At 35.2% G+C, this 24,701-nt stretch overlaps 1 protein-coding gene across 1 annotated transcript in view; it reads left to right on the top strand.

Moving 5' to 3' along the window:
- LOC107692806 (excitatory amino acid transporter 5-like) overlaps positions 1–24,701 on the top strand; it is a 62,736-nt gene that overhangs the window by 8,224 nt on the left and 29,811 nt on the right. Inside the window, exon 2 of the mRNA XM_016492008.1 lies at positions 11,228–11,307. Within this exon, the coding sequence (XP_016347494.1) occupies positions 11,228–11,307 (80 nt within the window). The remainder of the gene's footprint in view (positions 1–11,227; positions 11,308–24,701) is intronic.

Below are 24,701 nucleotides of genomic sequence, written 5' to 3'. Positions count from 1 at the left end.
GTATATTATGTCACACTTCACACTTCTCTAGTAAGTTTCGTCGAAGACAGTAGACAGTAGCGCAAATCCGTGAATGAAGTGAAATAAACTTCAAAGGAATAAAGTTGAATGATTGAATTAAAAGTGTTTCATCACCACATTTGAGTGATCATTGCAAAAAATGTGTTTATGTATATACTGTATATTCTGTTTATGTATATACTGTATTCTATATATAGTACCAGTCAAATGTTTGGACCCAGGAATGGGAAAGTGTCCAAACTTTTGACTGGTACTGTACTATAATATACACAAAGAATATCGGCCGATATATCAATATCAAAAATATTAAAAATTGACTACTTTCATTTGATCCAAAATGTGTACATATTTAATTTTAAAGGGCTTTTGAAAACTTAGAGCTGTTCAGCCAAGAATAACAACTAAGTTAGCTAAAAAAATAAATAAAAAAAAAACCCAGAACTTCTGACTGATATGAAACAAACAATGTTAACCATTTGTACATTCTCTAACACACATATTTTAGATTCACAATTAATTTAAAAGCCTCTGGTGTGTAAAAATAGTAAATATCATCATGTCCTCCTGTTTTTTTTTTTACCCTAATAAAAGTTATAGGAGCATTAAATAGTAAATAAAGAAACTTCATTCATATACTCATTATATTAGCATTAGCCGCGCTTACGCTAACGATTAACTACCCTAATAACAGCCTTCACTTCAATCCGACATTCAAATTAAAATATTGAATAATATGCAATTTCCCCCAGAACGTGCACTCTATTTGTGGCGGCATATATATGCAAATTCATTTTCTGCCAGCAGGAGGCGCTTGTAGAGCGTGAGAGATCAGGTTTCCCCGGTAACGCTGTACACAAAGCTGCACTCAGCTCACAAACGCTGCTCAGGCATTCCAGGCAAGATGAAATGAAAATGACATCCATAATTTTCTGAAACAAGAACCGGGTTGACCGGGTACTCAGTACCACCGGTACTTAAAAAAACCTGGTACCATAACATTTTCATTTTCTTAGTACCGACTTGGTACCGAAGTACCGGGTCTTTTGACAACACTAGTACACGGTGTACAATTTTGCACTGCAGATGTCCATGTCTTGCACAGACTGAAGACTTGTTTATTCTATATAAGACTGATTCCCAGTCCTCATCTGAAATAAGTCGTGTAAGTCGTCTAAGTCATTTCTAAGTCGTCTTCCCACAAAGCTTTTATTTGGGAAAGGGATGTATAGAGTGGGGCCAAAATTTTATAGTAAAGTGTCGATATAATGACTTTCCAACTTGGAGGGTCCTCCAATAAATGATCAAATGGAGAACATGCACAAAGTTACAAATTTGGAGGTAGCGGGAAAAAAAAAAAAATTCTTAGGAATGTTAAACACGTGCCGAAATGATTGATCTGTTTGTGTGTATAATTAATGGTGTCTTTTTATAAGCAAACAAACTGTTATTTGACATCAGTTTTTTCTCAGAGCCATTGGATATTTATGTATGTTTTCCTACAATACACATTCAACTTTGACTACACTGTAAAAAAAAATTCCGTAAAATTTACGGTAAAAAAATGGCAGCTGTGTTTGCCGGAATTTTACCGTAAAAATACGGTAGCAACATTTTAGGTTTTACGGTTTTAATTAAAATTTACAGTTAAATACCGTAATTTCATTAACTGATATAATGTTAATAAACCAACCTATTGAAGTACTGAAATCTGTTTTGTACATTTGTTATACACTGATAACCACCAAATGCAGGTGGCGATGACAAAAGTCACATGATGAACCAAAGCCCATCACAAGCAGCTATGTAGAAGGTGCACAGTGTCATTCACACAAACACTAAACACCATCATGGTAACACATGAAACTGAAATAATGCAATAAACATTCATTTAACAACATTTGATGTAATATACAACCCTAATGTACACAACTGATAAGAAAAAAACTAAGAAGAAACATAGTTATTTCAACAACAACAAAAAAAACATCAAATTTGAACTGTAACGTAGGGAATTCTGGGAATGTCAATTTACAGTTATTCACTGTAAATTATATGGTCTTTTCCACTTCCAAAAACGGTATACTACCGTAAAATTACATGTAATGTCCAATACAGTTTTTCACCGTATATAGTAGGGGAATTTACCGTTAACCATTTAACAGGTTTTTACTATAGCATTTTTACAGTCTTTTACCGTTAAATTCACAGTCATTTTTTACAGTGAGATGCTTTGATAAATGCAAAACCCTACTGTCCTTCTCCTGGATAGATTTGCAAACTTATTTCACAAAGCCGTCTCACAATTCAAACGTTCACACTCCCACTTTTGTTGTTTGTGTTATGGAGAGCAGAAGCTGAGCGCTACATCTGTTGGAGTGGCTTTGTGTTTGTGTGTAAAGCTCAGCGATAGCGATGTAATGACTCCACGTAATCTCAGCACTGGCACCGAAAAGATGCTGTGGGCCGCGAAGAGGTGAGTCATGCATCACATTAGTCTGAAGCACTTCTGTGTTTATCATTTTTTGGCAAAGCAAATGGGAGACGAAACACTTCCATTTGGACAAAAAAGTGTACGGGCACTTTGAAGAAGGGGCTTTTTTGTTAGAGCAGTTGTTGTTTTATAAGCATTGTATTGTGCATGCAGTTAGTTCAATCAGCGCAGCAATGTTTCTTCATTCTCTTTCAGATGTGAGACTATTTTCGGGTTTGCCTTGCTGTGTTGCATTGAACGAGACAAAAGAAGACACAGCGTGCACGTTCAACAATTGCATTGAGAAATTCTAAATGTGTCACAGATGATCACAAAAATGTGTGCATGTATACATAGTCTTCACCATGCTGGAAAATCTGGCCAAATCCAGTTGAAAGGAAACGTTGAATAAAAAAGATAATGTTATTTATTCCCATTTTCTTTCTTTCATGGAAATGATGAAAGTCAACGTCAAGTCATCAAGCAAAAATGATAAAAAGCAGTTCATATAATTTGTGCACCATTTTCCATGTTCTTTTCAGAGTTGTATAAGGAAGAGATAGAAAATTGAAGCTGTTCACTGAAAGTCTCCTTGGAATATATGCATTGCATGGGGACATTCTGGGATGAATAATGGGGATGAATAATGGCTTGAATCACAGAGCAATCATGCAGACGTCTTCAATGATACTTAAATGTTCTTTTTGTAATTTCTTGAGCTCAGCAATGCTCATTCATGTTAATTATATGGAAAAGCGCCATGCAAATAAGGAGGAAATAAAATTGCATTTTGTTTTCAACAGAAACTGAAAAACCATACAAGTTTGGAAAGTCATTTGAACTAATAGTATTAGCTGGTTTTTACATAGTTTCTAGCTATTTGTATTGAAGATGTGATTTAAAATATACTTTAAATGTAATATCAAATAACTACAGTTAAAATTATAATGAGGTACTTTGCATGTGCTTTACATGTGTGTGTTAGTCAACACGTGAAAATACGTGTACTTCTATACAAGACAACAAACAATTGTTAAAATGTGCAGAACTTTTCATCTGACATTATTACGACTGCACTTTTTAAAAGTGTACTTCATGTAAATTTAGTCTCTTTAAGTAAACTGCCATTAAAAAATTACCATGAATTTAATGGTAAAAGACTGTAAAAATGCTACAGTAAAAACCTGTTAAATGGTTAACGGTAAATTCCCCTACTATATACGGTGAAAAACTGTATTGGACATTACATGTACTGGACATTATATTACACGTATAATTTACAGTGAATAACCGTAAATGTTCCTTGGTGCAAATAAAGTCTTGTCAACATATTCTCCAGCGTCTACTCGTCCCTCGTGTGTGTGTGCAACGTGACAGTGATGGGCTTTAGTTCATCATGTGACTTTGTCATCACTACCTGCATTTGGTGGTTATCAGTCTATTACAAAGGTACAAAACAGATTTCAGTACTTCAATAAGTTGGTATATTAACATTATATCAGTTTTGAAATTACGGTATTTAACTGTAAATTTAAGTTAAAACCGTAAAACCTAAAACGTTGCTACCGTAGTTTTTACGGTAAAATTCCGGCAACCACAGCTGCCGGTTTTTTACCATAAATTTTACGGATTTTTTTTTACAGTGTATATTATCTGCAAGTACAGTTTCTTTTTTAAATATACACTTTTAAGATCTGAAGTACATTACAAGTGCACATTCAGTACAATGAAGTGCACTTCTTTTCTTTGCAGTGAGATAAACTAGAGATACTACACAAAAATACACTAGATGGACAAAAATTACCAGATGATGGATAATTGTTTGATTTCTGATATTTTCGTACCTTGTGCATTAAAAATTAACAGCTTTGTTGAAAACCCACTATGGCACTATTAAACACCTCTATAATACCCTCAAAATATTACCTTTATTTGTGTGGCTCAACACCAAGACAGATTTGGGAGACTCTTTTGCATGCTTTGTTCAAAGAGAGAGTGCTATACTGGGACTGGACTCATATCTCAGTGTCAAAGCAGCTGAGCGTGAGCAGAAATGCAAACTCTCACTGAAGCTTAGCTGGATTCTGTTGTGTGTGTTTTTAAAATACTGGTATAAAATCAATCCTGCAGTGCGTGGTGTGCCTATGATGCCTATGAAGTGACTGGGAATATCTCACACATTCAGAAAGCCAGCAGGAGCTTTTGAAGGCTGCAGCTTGTGTGACCCTAAATGAGATCCTTCTGCGATTCTGTTGTGTCCTTGAGCAAGACACTTGAAGGAGTGACATATGCAACTTTTTTTGTGGAGTTATACAATATATAGGAGCTGCCATGCTTCAAAAAGAACTTAAAGCACCTTAAAAGCATCATGAAAGTGGTCCATTTGGTGTGCTGTTCAAATAACTCAAAAATAACTTATTTAATCTCCGATAGGCAACATTTCATTGTTCGTTTAGTTTAACTTTATATACTAAAATAACTAACCCAATGGAAGCCTGTTTCCGCCACACAATAATAATTATAAAAAAGGTAATTGTGCCATTTTATCTCACAATTCTGACTTTTTTTTTCTCACAGTTCAGATATATAAACATGCAATTTTATTCTGTGGCGGAAACAGGCTTCCATAAAAAACTCAAATACAAATTAAAAATGAATAAAAACTATATAGACATTTAAAAAAATGTTTTTACAAAATGAATACAACTTTAAAATGAAAACAGAAAATATAAAAATAAACAAGTACTTCAAAATGTTAATAAAAACTAAATCATTTAGTTTAACTTGATGTACTAAATTAACTAAAACTGAAAATAAAAAATAAAATACAGACATATTTTGAAAAAAAAAAACCCGACAAAAACAACAAAATTACTAAAACTAAAATTAAAACAGAAAATACAGGAGAAAAAAATCAAAATAATATACATTTAACAGTATCTTGATACTGATATCATTTATTTGATTTAGTTGATACTAAACTAGCACTGTTCTGAATGTCTGGAAGAATTAATGAGATTTTGTAACTGTATTGTAATGAAAACCCAGAGAGAAAGAAAGTCTTACATGTATGCAAACAACATGAGGGTGAGTAAACGATGACAGAATTTTTATTTCGTGTGATTTACTCCTTTCAAGACGAGCTGTGTTTCCATATCTGCTTATCCTGAGGGCATCGCCGCACAGATACAGATGTCATCACATATCCAGACAGAAAATATACAAAAGCCTGCAGGTTATTTGAATATATTATTATTATTATTATTATTTATTTTATTTACATTTTTTTGCCACATCGGACACCAAGGCGTCAGTGTTGTGTAGATTACAGGAAACAAACTCAGAATTCATTAAAAAATAAATGTATTCACACTCAGGTTGTTTCTAGACCTGTATTACTCTTTTTACCCAGAGATGTTTTGAAGTACGCAGAATGCTCTTTTCCATGGAGCGACAGATGGTGAACGTGATTTCACCAAGGACAACACATCCTGGAACAACATTCCAATCAACCAATCAGAATTGAGGGATAATTTTTCAGGAAATATCTGTTTTAGGCTTACTATCTGGGTTAGGTGCTTCTACACCCTTGTTAATCAGCTATCTTTTCCCACTGATTTTAGGAATAAATTATGGGTAGGGTTAGGTTTAGCAGTGGCGGCTCCTGGGTTTTAAAATAGAGGAGGCACACTAATTGTATTTGTCTGGGATCCCTGCCGATTATTATTATTATTATTATTTGCTTAACTACTTTAAAATGGCTTTTTGGTTGCTTTTAGTCAGAAAACATTTAATTAAGCCGACTGCTGTAGCCTATATCCAGCTTAGGCTGTTTTCCCTAAATTTGTATATATACTGTTTGAATGACAGCTTGGTAAATCTGTTGGCGATCAAATATTCAATATTGCTACTAATCATAAGTACTTGGTGCATTATCAGCGCAGCGGCAGACGTTCAAACTAATATCACATAATTTACATCTCTCTGATGATTGGTTGATATCAGAAGGAGGCTAGCCTCCCTTGCGAGGGTTCTTTTCTCAACACTCCTCAGCGCTGAAAGTGAACACTCGATGGTGATTGGCTAATTTTTTTTTTACCAACGGAGGCACGAGAGCTCACCTCTCCCCCGGCCTCCCCCTCCCCTTCTCTATCACCTAGCGGTTGTAATTACATCAGCAGATTCGGCACATTTGCGATAGAAAAGCGGTGCTTTCACGTTATGGTTTTACAACTGTGAAATTACAAACAAAAAATACACATTCTGAGACATGAACTGAAATGAATTGTGAATTTTATTAACATTAAATCTCAAAATTATGGGGAAGCTGTGCCTCCCCTGCCTCCCCCGACAAGCCACCACTGAGGTTTAGGGGTAGGGATTGGGTTAAGTCTATATTTTTGGACAGTATAATGTTGATCCAGGAACATGTCTTGCTTGGCAAAATCACGGCGACCAACGACAGATAATGACCACATCTGTCAGACTCTGAAAAGGTTAATCATCCTATTTATCCATAGCTTTGTATCCAAAGTCATTATCAACTTAGAATTCAATCTGCTCGTCATGCAGTGCTATTGTATGATTTCAGAAAACTTAGTGGGCTTTAAAATGAGTCCACTTCAAAGTTCTTTATTTGAGGAAATACATTCTTTGATTCAGGACAATATTACCTGATTAGCAGCTGATCTTCAGCTCAATTCCTCTGATGAGTAATTAGTGGACAATTTTTCCACTAGATGGCAGGATTCAAGCAGGTGTCCTGAGGTCTTGAGGAAGCACTTAATGAGAAAACTGCAACGTTTGTACTCTGAAATTAGAGTGTTCACCATGATGTTAGTATTTTAACTGAACTATAGGCTACAGTAAGTCAGATCCACCTAAAATATACAGACAGACAGACAGACAGACAGATAGAGTTAATGAAATGCTTGAAATACTGTAATAAATGACAGTGCCAGATGTTACAAAGACCGAATTTTCTTGTAAACTGATGCTTTTTTTCATACTAGCCTTTAGTGTAGACGAGTCGGTTTGACCTTCTCATGCATTTATGCTTTAGTGTAGACAAGTCAGTTTGACCTCAGTTCCGTTAACGATTCTCGCACGTTCTTCCAGCGATTCGGACAAAATACTCAGACTAGGTTTCTTGTGAGAATTATTTAACGGGATCAGAAAAAAACAATATTGAATCTACATCGCGAAACAGACAACGCGACCAGTGTTCGATTACAGAACGGAATTAGTCCTGTTAGCAGTTAATTTTAGTGAATCAAAACATACAACACGACCATAGTTATTCATTATAAGGCTACTAAAAAGAATCGTTAATGCAACTGTTAAGGAGCCTGAACAGTTACAAGGAACAAGAAACTAAACATATACCAAATAAATTCAGAAACCAGTCATAGACTCTTGTGACATTTTAAAGGTACCAGAAGTAGGCTACTGCAGGTCAACAATGTGAACTGAGTGAAATTCATTAGTTTGACCCGCAGAGGTTCTGCATTAGTCTGAATGAGGCTCTACAGTGATGGTTCAGATGTTCAGTGTTCAGGCTCCATTAGATTTTGCTCTTAAACATCTACTAATATGTTCTGCTTAGCAAGAATACTGGAGCACTCATGCCTAAATGGCTTTTTAGAGTCTGACCAAGAAACAATGTGCTCTAAAACTTGCATGGAGTGGCTTTTAAAGCACAGCAGACTGCTAGAAGGACATGTTCTTCTTTTGCGCTGTAAACATCCCATAATTTATGGAGAAACCAAAAGTTAAGATTATTCATAATGATTAATATTTTCAAATTAATAAAATGATTAATTTATTTGGCATCAGTGCAATGTGCTTTCCTTGTCTACTCTAAGACTAGTATTTAAATGTTATTACAAAAATGTGATGACTTTTTACTTTTTTTTTTTTCATCCAGGCAACAGAAAAAAATTAATTACCCCAACGACAGTAATAGTTTTTTCAGTTGCTGTGACAAGAATTTTTCTATTAGGAAAATAAAACAATCAGCATTGCATGAACAAACAAATTTACATTGACAAAGCAAAGTATCTTTAAATGTGCACTAAAAAAAAATATTGTTGAGAGAACTCAAAAGTCTTACTGCATCAAGTTGCCTTATTTTTTAAAGTTTTCTCAACAATTTATTTTTTACAGTGCTGTAGAAAGGGATATTATGGATGTAATGTAGCAACAGTTTGAAGTAAAAAAAACATCTTAATGATGAATTTGTTTCCTACAAACATGCAGCTTTTTATTTCACAAAACATTAATTGATGGACTGGAGTGGTGTGGATTACATGTGGATGTTTTTATCAGCTGTTTGGACTTTCATTCTGACGGCACCCATTCACTGCAGAGGATCCATTGGTGAGCAAGTGATGTAATGCTACATCACTACATATTTCTCCAAATCTGTTACAATTAAGAAACAAACTCATTTACATCTTGAACAGTCTGTGGGTGAGGACATTTTTAGCAAACTGTAATTTTTACATTTGAATGTACTGTGATTAATCAACCGAGAAAAGTCTAGTAACATCTATTAGCTTATATTCACCTTTAGTGTCGCTAGGCAGTTTGTATCTTATAAATTTCAGCATCTTGCATGATGCATTTGTATTGTTGTTTGGTATGCCGCCCAGCCCTACTAGTGTTCCTTGTTACACTTTAGGAGCACATGCGTGCCATCCAGCCTCTGCTATCACACACAGATGAGCCACTTGTGCATAAATCAATGGCTAATTTTTAAACAACTGCTTTGTAATTATTCTCAGAGTGAAGGAACAAAGGCATATCATTACATTTCTACAGCAAAAATTGAGCATTCATTTTTTAACAATTATTTTGACATTTAGATATTTAAATATATGCATATTTATCAGCAAGCACTCATCCAAACAGAATTTAAAATAGTCTGAAATATTTTTATAACTGTGTACGAGTCTGTGTGAGCAGTCTATGGGGTGCTGCTGTGAGTTTTAAGGTGATTCATTTCTCGGCTCTGGCAGTCCTCTGCTCTCATAGCACGACACAAAACCAGCAGAGCTTAAAGCAAAGAGGCTTTCTCAGAGTTCTGACCGCAGGCCAAGCATCCAACCACGGAGAGAGAGAGATTTGGGCGTTATCACCGGGCAGTTTCTTTAGTTTCGGACTGCGGTCACTGCTAAGGGCAGATGACGGGAAACTCAATAAGATCTGCTGATTCCTGCGGGTTTCTGAAGTTAATCTTCTTGTTGTGTTCAGAAACTGGATACCACATTGGTTTCCATGCAATTTGGCACTATAAAAAAAACAGATTCATATAAAAACAGAAAAGCTTGATTGTAGCTTGTCAAAGACTAAAAAATATAAAACATGTGAGCAAATTAGTACTTCCTATCTATTTCTATTATGTTAGGGCTCAATTTATTTTTGTTCATAATTAGCAGCAGAATACAAAAAATACAAAATACAACTAAAACACAGACACAGAGTTGTTTGTGTTTCAAAAAGGACTTAAAATGTCTTAATTTACCCTGCACAAAAAATAATATCTTCCTCTGTATTTTGTCTTGTTTTCCAGTAGAAATATTGCAATATAACAACTTTAAATCAAGATACATTTACTTGAGAAGCAAAGTGAAGATATGAAGTCTTGTTTTCTACAAAATTGAACAATATTATGTGAGCTTATACTTAAAACAAGAACAAATACCTGTCAATGGGGTCAGAAAAATAAACTTGTTTTCCCTTTGAAAATAATATTGAATTTTTCTAAACCCATTGGCAGATATTTGTTGTTGTTTTAATCTGGAATTTCTTTGTGTCCCCTAACACATTTTCTTTACTGACTTAAAGGTCTTAAAAAACCTTAAATTTACTTTTACAAAACCTGTCTCTAGCATTATTTCTACATATAAATATGTATTGCTTTTTTGCACATCCTCAGCCTTTTTTACATCTGGTTAGGGTGAAATGTTGTGTCTCTTGTGAGGGTGAAATGTGTATCAGTGCTGAAACACTCCAGTAACTCAGATCCAAAAAAAAAAAAAAAAACTTTAACAGATTTTTTTTATTATGAAAGTACATTTGACAAAGAAACAGCTGTTTTTTTTTGGATGATAATAAATCAGAAGATGAGTCTTCAATTTCCAGTAAACTAAAACAAGGCCTACATTTTATAATTTCTCATGCATTTCATATTTTAGTGTTTGAAAAGCAACAAATGTTTTTTTTTTGTTTTTTTACTTCAGTCTTTGCTGTTTTTCAAATGGCTGATTTTGGCACCCTAAATGAGAACTAATAAGAAATAAACAGTTTAACCAGTATTCAAACAGTTTGAAAATGGAGTGTGGGTCAAACTGACCTCAACACAACAGAAGAGCGGCCTGATTAGGCTATTTGTGCCGTGGGACATAATTTCTTAGTTGTGTGGAAAACTTGTTTTTTTTTTTTGTTTTGTTTTTCATAATTTCTGGAAGTCAAAACCTCAGCACTATGTCTGGCAGCCATTTCATTTCTATCTTAAAACAAGTCTTGATCACTGAACTGCACTGTTGGGCAACTTTACACCAAAGAAAGCCTGAGGGCTTTTACAAAATCATCTTCCCCAGAAAACTGGTAAAGAGGCCTAAAGGCCAAATCCATATCAAAAATTATCTCACATGTTAATTTTCAACATTTCTGTCTTTGAAAGTTGTGACTGGTCAGTGTTTTGTTGATTGCTGTGTCTCTTTTCTACTCTAGGAAGTGAAATACTTCCAGTTTCCTGGAGAGCTGCTGATGAGGATGTTGAAGATGTTGATTTTGCCTCTGGTCGTGTCCAGGTAAGACTTGATATTGCTCTTGATGGATAACAAGCTGATTTTATGTCTGTAGATTTTCATTCTCTGCTTGTTTAAAATACTGTTCAAAAGTTTGGGGTCTGTAATATTTTTTTTAATGTTTTAAAAAGATGCATCTTATGCTCATCCAGGCTGGATTTACTTGATTAAAAATACAGTAAAAACAGTAATATTGTGAAATATTTTTACAAATTAAAATAACTGTTTTCTATTGCAATATGTTGTAAAATGTAATTTATTCCTGTGATGCAAAGCTGCATTTTCAGTATTATTACTCCAGTCTTTAGTGTCACATGATCCTTCAGAAATCATTCTAATATGTTGATTTGCTGTTCAAGAAACATTTTTTTACAAAAAAAATCAATGTTGAAAACAGTTGGCCTGCTTCATACATTTTTGTAGAAAAAGTGATAGTATTTTTTAAGATCTTTGATGACTAAAATGTTTAAAAGGACAGCATTTATTTGAATTAGAAACATTATAGATGTCACTTTTGATCAACCTCAGCCACCTAAACTAACTTGAACCTCCTAGAAACCATGTTCCAAACATTTCATGGTTTTAGCTGGATTTCCAGAAGTTATTAATATAAATGGCAGCTTTCATCATTAATAGTAACAAACCCAGCAGTCCTGGCTTCATCTCAGATGCCTGCCATCAACTCGTTTTAATAAACCAATTTCAACGTCATTAAAGAAATTGGCCAAGCTGTGCTAAATAAAGAGCTTCTCTTGATTTAGTCATGTGAATCATGCTACACATGTGCATGTGCACTGAAATGATCTGCCATCTTACTAGAAAAACATGAGCAACCTGATCTGACAAATCAAGCCCCAAATAAACAACATACCACACTAAACAAAGCCAAAATAATAAACCCCTGGTTTCTGTGCATTGGTTTTAGTGCAATATGGCTGCCCGTGTTAGGAAACTTTGAATGCAAAAGATCTTAGAAGAAAAGATGGAAAAGGAATATTTGGGGCCCTATCATACACCAGGCGCAACGCAAGTGTTTTTTGCTAGTTTCAGCCCGACGCAGTTATCATTTTCACGTCCTGCGCCACTTTGTTTAAATAGCAAATGCATTTGCACCCATTTGTGCGCTCATGGTCTGAAAACGAGGTGTGTTCAAGAAAAAAAAAAAAAAAAACTTTAACAGATTTTTTTTATTATGAAAGTACATTTGACAAAGAAACAGCTGTTTTTTTTTGGATGATAATAAATCAGAAGATGAGTCTTCAATTTCCAGTAAACTAAAACAAGGCCTACATTTTATAATTTCTCATGCATTTCATATTTTAGTGTTTGAAAAGCAACAAATGTTTTTTTTTTGTTTTTTTACTTCAGTCTTTGCTGTTTTTCAAATGGCTGATTTTGGCACCCTAAATGAGAACTAATAAGAAATAAACAGTTTAACCAGTATTCAAACAGTTTGAAAATGGAGTGTGGGTCAAACTGACCTCAACACAACAGAAGAGCGGCCTGATTAGGCTATTTGTGCCGTGGGACATAATTTCTTAGTTGTGTGGAAAACTTGTTTTTTTTTTTTGTTTTGTTTTTCATAATTTCTGGAAGTCAAAACCTCAGCACTATGTCTGGCAGCCATTTCATTTCTATCTTAAAACAAGTCTTGATCACTGAACTGCACTGTTGGGCAACTTTACACCAAAGAAAGCCTGAGGGCTTTTACAAAATCATCTTCCCCAGAAAACTGGTAAAGAGGCCTAAAGGCCAAATCCATATCAAAAATTATCTCACATGTTAATTTTCAACATTTCTGTCTTTGAAAGTTGTGACTGGTCAGTGTTTTGTTGATTGCTGTGTCTCTTTTCTACTCTAGGAAGTGAAATACTTCCAGTTTCCTGGAGAGCTGCTGATGAGGATGTTGAAGATGTTGATTTTGCCTCTGGTCGTGTCCAGGTAAGACTTGATATTGCTCTTGATGGATAACAAGCTGATTTTATGTCTGTAGATTTTCATTCTCTGCTTGTTTAAAATACTGTTCAAAAGTTTGGGGTCTGTAATATTTTTTTTAATGTTTTAAAAAGATGCATCTTATGCTCATCCAGGCTGGATTTACTTGATTAAAAATACAGTAAAAACAGTAATATTGTGAAATATTTTTACAAATTAAAATAACTGTTTTCTATTGCAATATGTTGTAAAATGTAATTTATTCCTGTGATGCAAAGCTGCATTTTCAGTATTATTACTCCAGTCTTTAGTGTCACATGATCCTTCAGAAATCATTCTAATATGTTGATTTGCTGTTCAAGAAACATTTTTTTACAAAAAAAATCAATGTTGAAAACAGTTGGCCTGCTTCATACATTTTTGTAGAAAAAGTGATAGTATTTTTTAAGATCTTTGATGACTAAAATGTTTAAAAGGACAGCATTTATTTGAATTAGAAACATTATAGATGTCACTTTTGATCAACCTCAGCCACCTAAACTAACTTGAACCTCCTAGAAACCATGTTCCAAACATTTCATGGTTTTAGCTGGATTTCCAGAAGTTATTAATATAAATGGCAGCTTTCATCATTAATAGTAACAAACCCAGCAGTCCTGGCTTCATCTCAGATGCCTGCCATCAACTCGTTTTAATAAACCAATTTCAACGTCATTAAAGAAATTGGCCAAGCTGTGCTAAATAAAGAGCTTCTCTTGATTTAGTCATGTGAATCATGCTACACATGTGCATGTGCACTGAAATGATCTGCCATCTTACTAGAAAAACATGAGCAACCTGATCTGACAAATCAAGCCCCAAATAAACAACATACCACACTAAACAAAGCCAAAATAATAAACCCCTGGTTTCTGTGCATTGGTTTTAGTGCAATATGGCTGCCCGTGTTAGGAAACTTTGAATGCAAAAGATCTTAGAAGAAAAGATGGAAAAGGAATATTTGGGGCCCTATCATACACCAGGCGCAACGCAAGTGTTTTTTGCTAGTTTCAGCCCGACGCAGTTATCATTTTCACGTCCTGCGCCACTTTGTTTAAATAGCAAATGCATTTGCACCCATTTGTGCGCTCATGGTCTGAAAACGAGGTGTGTTCAAGCGCATTGCTGGCGCATTGCTATTTTGAGGCAACTGAAATAGACTGCACCATTGACCAACAAAAACCTGGTCTAAATTCTGGCGCAATATTTTTTTTTATTTAAAGAGCACTTTAGTAATATGCGCCTATAGGTGGGCGCACAACACGCGTACACTTTGCTTATTACATACAGAGGGACGCGCAGCAGCACACACACATTTTTAAAAATGAAAAATTAAAGGATTAAAATGTAAAAGATTATTATTGTGTACATAAACATAAAAATGCCTACATGTCATAATCGATAGTCTTTGCATGTATCAGAATTACGTGCACGAGCAGCTCAGTTTCCTCTCTAGAGAAGCGCTCCGTTTTTCCGCTTGCAAATTCCGCCGTGTAAATAGCGAATTCGCCATGGCGCGAGCGCAACTGGCTTTTAAAGGGAATGGGAGATGAGACTATGATTGGTTTATGGCACGGTACACCCAAAACACACCCATTACTCATTAAGAGAATAGGGACAACCCTTTTAGACCATGCGCCGGGCGCGCCGACCGTATTTCCCATTCTTAAACTAGCAAAAGTGGATTCGGACATGCCCTAAGCGCAATTGCGCCGTGCGCTTTAGACCATGCGCTTAGATCGCTTAAATAGGGCCCCTGGTCTAAAGTCAATGGCGCAATATTTTTTTTTGTTAATTAAAGAGCGTTAGTTATATGAGGGTGAACAACGCGCGTACACACAGGAATGCGCAGCAGCGCACAAACATGCCAAATATTAAAAATGAAAGGATTACAATGTAAAAGATTATTATTGTGCCCCGTAGATGGTCTGCTCGCGCACTTTAACCTCGTGCACGAGCAGAACCTTTCCTCTCTGGAGAAGCATACAGTCTTTCCTCTTGAAATTACGCCGTGTAAATAGCGAATCTGCCATGGCGCGAGAGCAACTGGCCTTTAAAAGGAATGGGAGATGAGACTCTGATTGGTTTATTGCACGTTACACCCAAAAAACACACCCATGACTCATTAGGAGAATAGGTACAACCCTTTTGGACCATGCGCACCGACCGTTTTTCCCGTCGTTAAACTAGCAAAAGTGGATTCGGACATGCCCTAAGTGCACTTGCGCCGTGCGCTTTAGACCATGCGCTTAGATCGTTAAAATATGGCCCTTGATGTTGTGTTTAACACAGTCATAAACTTGAAACTTCCACTTCAAAAACAAAACACTAGTACATTTGATGCAGAGAGGAGTGTGAATTGCACAGTAGTGGGTTTGAAAGGTTTGGCATCAAAAGAGGAGCTGTATGGTCCTTCCACACAGTTTCTGAGAACATCCCATTCATTTCCTGGAAACACAGAGCTCTTGATATGACAGAGCTCAGCCTATATTTCCTTCGATATGTTAGCCTAGTTCCTTTGAGTGTTCAGAACGCTGTACTTGATCAGAATGTACTCGTGTAATAGTTCTCTGGGATTTTCTTCCTTTTCTCCTGATGAGCCTCATATTAAAATGTGCCAGTATGACTGGTTCAATTAAGTTTGTCTTGTACCGAACGCCTCATATTCATACAGACATTCATTCCAGATCTTCTAAAAAGAAACTTCAATGTCTGAAAAGTGTCTGTCCTAAATTAAGGAACCGTAATAAAAAAAAGAAAAAAAAAGTGTAATGTTCTTGTTCCAGTATGTGGGACAAAATAATTTGCCATGCGGGACATAAAAGTGTCAGTCTTTAAATTTAACATGAAACGCATTCCTAACCAGTTTTGCTTTCATAATTAATGCATTGCTGACTAAAACAATATGCAATAAGAGAAAATAAAGTGTTTTCTTGTTCAATTAGTTGTATTTTTCGTAAAGTACCACTGTAAAAATACTTTGTCCCGCTGGAATGTAGATTTCATCCCAAAGTCCTCATTTGTACATTTAAAAATTAAATAAATGATAGATTTCAAGTCTGCACTGGATTTCATATCAGCAGATACTGTGAGAATCTGAGATGAGAGTTTGTTGAAGAGCATTGAAGGTGAGGGCACACAACTAACATAATGCTGAAGAGTTTTTTTTTTAGCCTCCTCATTTTTGTCCTTGACACAGCAGCTTTGCGAAAGAGGATTTTATTCATGGTCTCAAACAGGTCCTTTGCTTCCAAAGTCTACATCAGCACACAGTGCTAAAGTTCAGATTACTTTTGAAATGCCCACTACACTCTTAAAAATAAAGGTGCTTCACGATGCCATAGAAGAACCTTTTTGTCTAAATGGTTCCATAAAGAACCTTTAACATCTGAAGAACCTTTCTGTTTCACAAAAGGTTCTTTGTGGCGAAAAAAGGTTCTTCAGATTATATAAAGGTAATAAAGAGATGGTTCTTTAAAGAACCTTTGACTGAATGTTTTTTGTGGAACTAAAAATGGTTTGCAGAGAGGAGTGTGAATTGCACAGTAGTGGGTTTGAAAGGTTTGGCATCAAAAGAGGAGCTGTATGGTCCTTCCACACAGTTTCTGAGAACATCCCATTCATTTCCTGGAAACACAGAGCTCTTGATATGACAGAGCTCAGCCTATATTTCCTTCGATATGTTAGCCTAGTTCCTTTGAGTGTTCAGAACGCTGTACTTGATCAGAATGTACTCGTGTAATAGTTCTCTGGGATTTTCTTCCTTTTCTCCTGATGAGCCTCATATTAAAATGTGCCAGTATGACTGGTTCAATTAAGTTTGTCTTGTACCGAACGCCTCATATTCATACAGACATTCATTCCAGATCTTCTAAAAAGAAACTTCAATGTCTGAAAAGTGTCTGTCCTAAATTAAGGAACCGTAATAAAAAAAAGAAAAAAAAAGTGTAATGTTCTTGTTCCAGTATGTGGGACAAAATAATTTGCCATGCGGGACATAAAAGTGTCAGTCTTTAAATTTAACATGAAACGCATTCCTAACCAGTTTTGCTTTCATAATTAATGCATTGCTGACTAAAACAATATGCAATAAGAGAAAATAAAGTGTTTTCTTGTTCAATTAGTTGTATTTTTCGTAAAGTACCACTGTAAAAATACTTTGTCCCGCTGGAATGTAGATTTCATCCCAAAGTCCTCATTTGTACATTTAAAAATTAAATAAATGATAGATTTCAAGTCTGCACTGGATTTCATATCAGCAGATACTGTGAGAATCTGAGATGAGAGTTTGTTGAAGAGCATTGAAGGTGAGGGCACACAACTAACATAATGCTGAAGAGTTTTTTTTTTAGCCTCCTCATTTTTGTCCTTGACACAGCAGCTTTGCGAAAGAGGATTTTATTCATGGTCTCAAACAGGTCCTTTGCTTCCAAAGTCTACATCAGCACACAGTGCTAAAGTTCAGATTACTTTTGAAATGCCCACTACACTCTTAAAAATAAAGGTGCTTCACGATGCCATAGAAGAACCTTTTTGTCTAAATGGTTCCATAAAGAACCTTTAACATCTGAAGAACCTTTCTGTTTCACAAAAGGTTCTTTGTGGCGAAAAAAGGTTCTTCAGATTATATAAAGGTAATAAAGAGATGGTTCTTTAAAGAACCTTTGACTGAATGTTTTTTGTGGAACTAAAAATGGTTCTTCTATGGCATTGCTTGAAGAACCTTTTGAAGCACCTTTATTTTTAAGAGTGTAATGTCAGCAGGCTAAACGAACACCCTTTTTTCAGTCTAGCTGTTATAAAAGATTTCTGATGTTTAGCACACTGCAGTGGTGTAGTTTCAGTCTGGGTTCATTTTTAATACTTGATGTGCTAATAAAACTGCTAGAAGTTGGGAAAGCTACCGTACAATCTGTGTACAGTAGCTTCAATCTATTAACAAAACAGCATTGCAGCAATTATGTGAAGGATGTCTTTAAGGGCAATACATTACAGGCAAAAACATTTTTTCATGCATTAGTGAATTTTGAGATTTTTGAATGTAATTGCATTCGGTTACGATCTGTCTTGTGGTTGCACGCGTGCGTGTCCACGGCTGCTTGATGAACTTTCAGCTTTGGATTTGGTGAGTAATTGGCATTATGGATCAACACAGGACAGATCGTTTTTATAAAACAGCTATTTACTAGCGGATTGACCTCAGCGATGAAGCAAGTCCTGTCAATTACCCGTCTGCAAGGAATACCGAATGCTCTGAAGGCTTCAATTAGTGAGAAACACAGGACGTTTTCACAGATTATTTTTAAATATGCATTACAAGTCTTCAGATTGCAGTTTATTCTGTGCACAATTTACAATTCTCTGTCTAAAAAAAACAGTTAATATTCAGTAATATCATCGATCTGACAGAACTGACACTAATAGATGAGAATTAAATTTGAACCGAATTGAACACAGAACTGATTTGAGCTGAATAATAATGCTATTGTCTTCTGTAAAGCTGTGTATAGCTGAATTGAACTCATTTCATAATTGATGAACTTTATTGAAATGAATTGAAACTAAATTGAGCTGAATAATGGCACTTTTTAATGCATCTTATGCTGAGCTGCTTTAGAGCTGAAATTGAATTTGTTTCCTCTGAAAACTGAAAATAGAAAAAGGCACAGGCAGAAATATTAAAACTGAATTATGTATCCCAATATGAAATGCTTTACTTTCCATTGTAATGGATGAATCAGAAATAATGTCAGGCTTGACTTTCAACATCATCTTGACTTATTATTCGATTATACAGCAAAAGTTAAGACAATTTTACATAAAATTACATTTTAAACAACCATCATTAACAAGGTTATAACTTTATGTGAGGTCATGTGACAATGTTTAAAATGTGTGCTTTTAAAAATAGAATGCATAGAATTCCATTCTGAACTTATAACTGAATGTATTGTGCTAGAAGTTTTAAAGCAAAGCTATATCTTTTTTTTAATGCTGCACTGTAAAGTACACAAGTATCAGATAACAGGAACCTTATCTGGAAAATTGTCTTCTTGTTGCCATGCCATTCATAAGGGACACATCTAAAATAGATCATGTTTACACTGAAATGAACTAAATCATTTCTGCAGTGCTTTCCAGCTTTTATTATTTCTTTCCGAGTCTGGTATTGCCAGTACTGGTGTCGGTAAATCTGATTTCAACTTCTTGGCAGTTGAGCATGTCTAATCAAATCATGTAGATATGACGCATTTCCATAGTGGCTTTTGGTCTTGTAAAATGTTTAACAGGCAGTCTTACTCCATTCAGTAGATCAGATGCTAGTGCAGTTGCTTGTACTTAAAAGTGAAATGTATTTGGCACAAAAATGAATAAAATACTTTTTTTAAACAAAACAAAAAAAAACGTCTTTGTTCAATTTGAATACTGAACATGGGTTGAGGTTCTTATTTTTGAACTCTCAGAGTGCAGTGCAGCAGATTAATGAATTTAACTTTAAAATGTATAAAAATTTTCCTCAGGGGCGCATGCCCCTGGACCCCCCCAGAGGGATCCAGGACCACCCAACACTGTCTCACAACATCTTACGTGAGCATGATGTGAACCCGCACCCACCACCATGTAGGCCAAATAAATAAAGGACCTTAACCCTTTCAAACAAGCTTAGGTTGCTGACAAATTATATGTTAGTGAGCCTACAAATGTTAGCTAATTTAAATTTAGTGACTTCAAAACTTCAGTCAACCTGCTGGATGAAGCTGTGAACATATACTCCAAATTGTACCCCAGAAGACTGGAACTGACCAGTGTTCTCATTCCATAAGTGAGACAAATACAGCACAAGTGAAGAGGCATTGAAAGAAAGACAATAGGGGATGATGATTAGAGGAGTTTAACATGTATTTTAATAATATCCCAGTAAAGTTCATTAAATGCATTCTGTTTTTAATGTGGTCTTTAAACTTGTGAACTGTGTGTGTTTGGACTGAAGAAGGTGGTACATGATCTTGGTAAGCAATTTGACAGCACTGTAGTAAATATATTTAGTTCATCATTAAGATACTAGCAGACATGTTAATCAATCAAATTAGCATTAAAAAGTCACCAAAATGAAGTATTTGAACCTCATAATTAAATACAAATGGGTGGAATTAGGGCTGCACGATAAATCAAAATTAAATCGAAATCGCAATTAGACTCAAGCTGCGATTGTCATGTGTATCTTTCAGTGAAGCACGGCTCTGTGATCAGCAGTAAATCGCCATCCGAAGGCCAGAGGGAGCTCTCGCGCGGAAAGTCCAAATACGCACCGCAGAAGAAACCCAGGAAATCCCTATAGTGGTTGCTGAATTAACTGAAGATTTAAATGCTTTCATTGATTCAACGTGACTAATAAATACCTCCTGGATGATGGTAAAATATGGAATGCTTCACGTCTTGCTGGAGTGCCAGAACCGAGTGGTGCTGACACTTATGAAAAGCAACAACCTGCATCACAAACTGTTAACCTCCCGAGGGTGCCATTCAGGTGTACTAGAATGAGGCAGAAACCTATCTGGACTAAGGACTATGTTTTGCATGAGTAAGAAAATGAAGAGAGGTTGAACTGTTAAAATAATTGAGTCAAGAAGATAAAAAGTTAAAATATGTTCTTCATTTCATTGTGTTTCACAGTACTTGTTTATTCTGGGCTTATACGTATTTCTGTTGTTTAAAGCCTGCTATATTCTTTCTGAAAAGGGGAAGATGTTGTGTCTGAATAATTGTACTACTTTTAAGGCCTCCCCTAGATGGCACTGTTGTTCATACATGTTCTATTGTAGGATAGTAATGAAGGAAGGAGATTAAGTAAACTGTGTGTGGTTCAGTACTGCTTGTTTTCTGCTTCTTTATTTTACTGATTCCCAACATAACAATAACGTCAGTTGAGTGTTTGAAATAAATCCTTCTGTGAGATGATGTGGCTTCTTACACAGAATAAGGCACGCAACATATTTCATAGTATTCTAAGCAGTGATAAATGTCGATTAGCATTGCATTATTATATACTTTATTATAATAAAAAATATAATAAGGAGAATTCAGATAAAGCATACAGTATATTGTCGTAGTTGTGTGTTTATTAGTCACGTTGAATCAATGAAAGCAGTCAAATCCTGTTTATTCAGCTGCAGCGATATATTCGGAGTTTCAGCGCAAGAGCGCCCTCTGGCCTTCGGATGGAGATTTACTACTGATCACAGAACCGTGCTTCTCTGAAAGATACGCATGACAATCGCAGCTTCTGCCAAATCGCCTTTGTGATTTAATTTCGATGAATCGTGCAGCCCCACTGCTTAGAATACTATGAAATAGTTGCGTGCCTTATTCTGTGTAAGAAGCCACATCATCTCACAGAAGGATTTATTTCAAACACTTGACTGACGTTATGAAGTGAGTTTGGAGTAAAAACATGTTATTAAATGTGGTATTTTCACGTGCTTTCAGATGGAGCAGCATTTACTACACAGAGCCGTAGTTCACTGAGAAGCTACGCAAACAGCTGTCATTATCGTGAACGATTTCTCTGATTTCATAATCGTACGATTATATCGTCTGCGATTTTTTTGCGTAGCTTGTCAGAGAACTACGGCTCTGTGTAATAAATGCCGCTGCCTTGAATGACACATGTGAATGGTTTGTGCTGCATCTGTGTTGTTTGGCATTGATAAATGTAATCAAGTTCGATTGTACAACAATGAGATGCTTCTGTCACTCACTACCGAGATTCAATGAAAACTTAAGTTATTAAAACAGTTATATACCACAGTTATACCACTGGGAGTGTGCACATAAAAATGAGATCTGTAAAAAAAATTTTTTCATTCTCATGTTGATCTAAACTAGCTTTCCTCTGTGCAACACACACACACAAACACTCAGAAATATCTGAAGACTATACGATGGTCAGTGTTTTCAATGCAATTGATGCTTTCAAGCAACCATAAGCCCATAAACCGATATTTAAGTCATTTTTCAATTAAAATCGTTGGTCGTTGAATCTGTGAGATGAACTTGAGTTCTGAGAACTGGGTCAAAGGATTGATTGAAAAGATGTGACACAAAATAATTATTTATTCATGAATCATCTTCTCTCTTGAACTCTAATGAAGTCACAAGATATCGATTTTTTGTGTGTTCCTCATACAAAGCTCTCATATGTGAGAATATAAATAACACTAGGATAATGCACAAGCTGTATGGACTATTTTAGGATAATTATAGGGCTTTTGAATCCTTTATAAAGCTTGAAACACCTTTAAAAGATGTAGCCCGATGATTAAAGACTCAAAATTGATGTGTTTATAAATTGTATGTTGTTCAATTCTAACAGGATTTGCAACCAAGGCTGTGCTCATCCATAGGATAATACACATATATTGAATATTTATGATGTATTCACAGTGATTGTGCTGACACTATAAAATAATGAAACATTGCAATGAACATTAAGATTTTTTTATGTTTTTGAAAGAAGTCGCTTTTGCTAACCAAGGCTGTATTCATTTAATTAAAACTACAGTAATATTGTAAAATATTATTACAATTTCAAATAACTGTTTTCTGTTTGAATATATATTTAAAATATAATTTAATCCTGTGATCAAAGCTGAATTTTCAGCATCATTACTCCAGTTTTCAGTGTCACATGATCCTTCAGAAATTATTCTATTGCTGTTTTTAAACATACTGAATCTGCTTGGTTTGAAATAATTGAAAAGAAAAAACTTTTTTTTTCTGAGCCAATTCAGAAAATTTTATCCATGCATGCTCAAACAATTCACAGCTTTGATTCGCATTTAAAGATACCAGCATAAAAGGGTGTCAAATGCACAAACAGAAACTGTGGAGAGTGAGTCATTTTGGGATGAAGGAGAGAGCCAACGGAGACAGAGAGCAGCTCTCAATCAATTTGTTATTTTTCCAGCACAGTTATGGAGGTGAATTAATCAGCTAATTTCACCGTCATTCCCTAAAGAAATCCTTCAGTGAAAATCCTTACAATCAATTTCAGAAACATAGGCTACTATCACCAGTCACTCCTTCTCATTTATAGATACCTCTCAAACACACACACACACACGCATTTTGCCTTACCCTAAATCACTACAGTAAGCCTATAATCATTATATTTTAAAGCTGTCGGGACGGATTTCCCGGGAAACTGCACGCTTTCCCCATTCATCAGTGTGTGTTTACGTCATGACCGTAAATAAAAGAAAGAGGATCAGGGGCCCGTTCTTCGTACCTCGCTTAATACATCTGAGATGATTTGAAAGATGCCAGATCTTCTAATCGTGATAACTGATCACTGGCTAATTTGTTTCTTCAAACGAATTTGCGGATCTGATTAAAATATCTGGATTAAGTTGTCTAAGATTACTGCGTGTTCTCGTGTTCCCCGTAAAGGGCAGATGTATCGATACTCGAGACCACGATCAGCAATTGAGTGATTGGCTGGCGGCAAGACAGCAACGTAATGACATCATATAATTTAAAAAAAAGACACCTGACGACAAACTTCTTGACTTTTATAAGGAAACAGCCAAGTGAACAAAACTGAATGTTATAATAGATAAAAGAAATGTGCAATGTTTTTATTTATTTTATTATTTTTTTTAAATGATTCGTGATTTCTAGTATTTGTACAGGCTTTACATTTTTATTTCAATGTTGTAATTAGCAATTCATGCAATTTTTTTATCTTCGAAGCAGATTTGTTATGTGACAGCATTATTTAAAGTTTCTTAAGGGTCAAGATAAAGTTATCTGAATCTCCTTTCAATCTTTCAATGAGTAAAACTGGCTGTCTATAGTATTATAGATAACACAACATTATAATCAGTCACTATTATAATTATATATCAGTCACCACTGATAAGCTACCACTAAATATTGTAGAAACTTAATTTGCTGTAAAGTTGTATTGTGAAAAGCGCTATACAAATAAACTTGAATTGAATTGAACTGAATAATATTGTTTTCAAATTAATTTTGTAATTATTATTATTTTAAAATATTGTCCCCTGATGAATAGGGTAGGCTACTCTTGTAATAAGGTAGCAGTGGCTGGGACAGATTTTAAGTATCAATTCTAAAAAGATGCAATCTAATCCTATTTACATGAAATAAGCCTGCTCCCGAGCAGGTTTAAGCTTATGGACCATTTAAGCTTATGGTTCTTCGTACGTTTAAAAAAATAAAAAAATAAAATTTAAAAATCATTTAAAAATTAATTTAAAGATAATATAATAATGTTGTGTAGTCTTTAATACTATAGACACAGCCAGTTTTACTCACTGAAAGATTTATTCGTCATAAAATTATTACTTCATAATTGTATTGGAGTCTTACACACATGCTATACAGATAATGTAGAGTTG

The sequence above is a fragment of the Sinocyclocheilus anshuiensis genome, unplaced genomic scaffold, assembly GCF_001515605.1.
Source record: "Sinocyclocheilus anshuiensis isolate Anshui unplaced genomic scaffold, SAMN03320099.WGS_v1.1 scaffold871, whole genome shotgun sequence".
In the NCBI taxonomy this organism is placed as follows: Eukaryota; Metazoa; Chordata; class Actinopteri; order Cypriniformes; family Cyprinidae; genus Sinocyclocheilus; species Sinocyclocheilus anshuiensis.
Note: the sequence above shows the minus strand (reverse complement) of the source record. Positions and strands in the feature narration are given on the sequence as shown.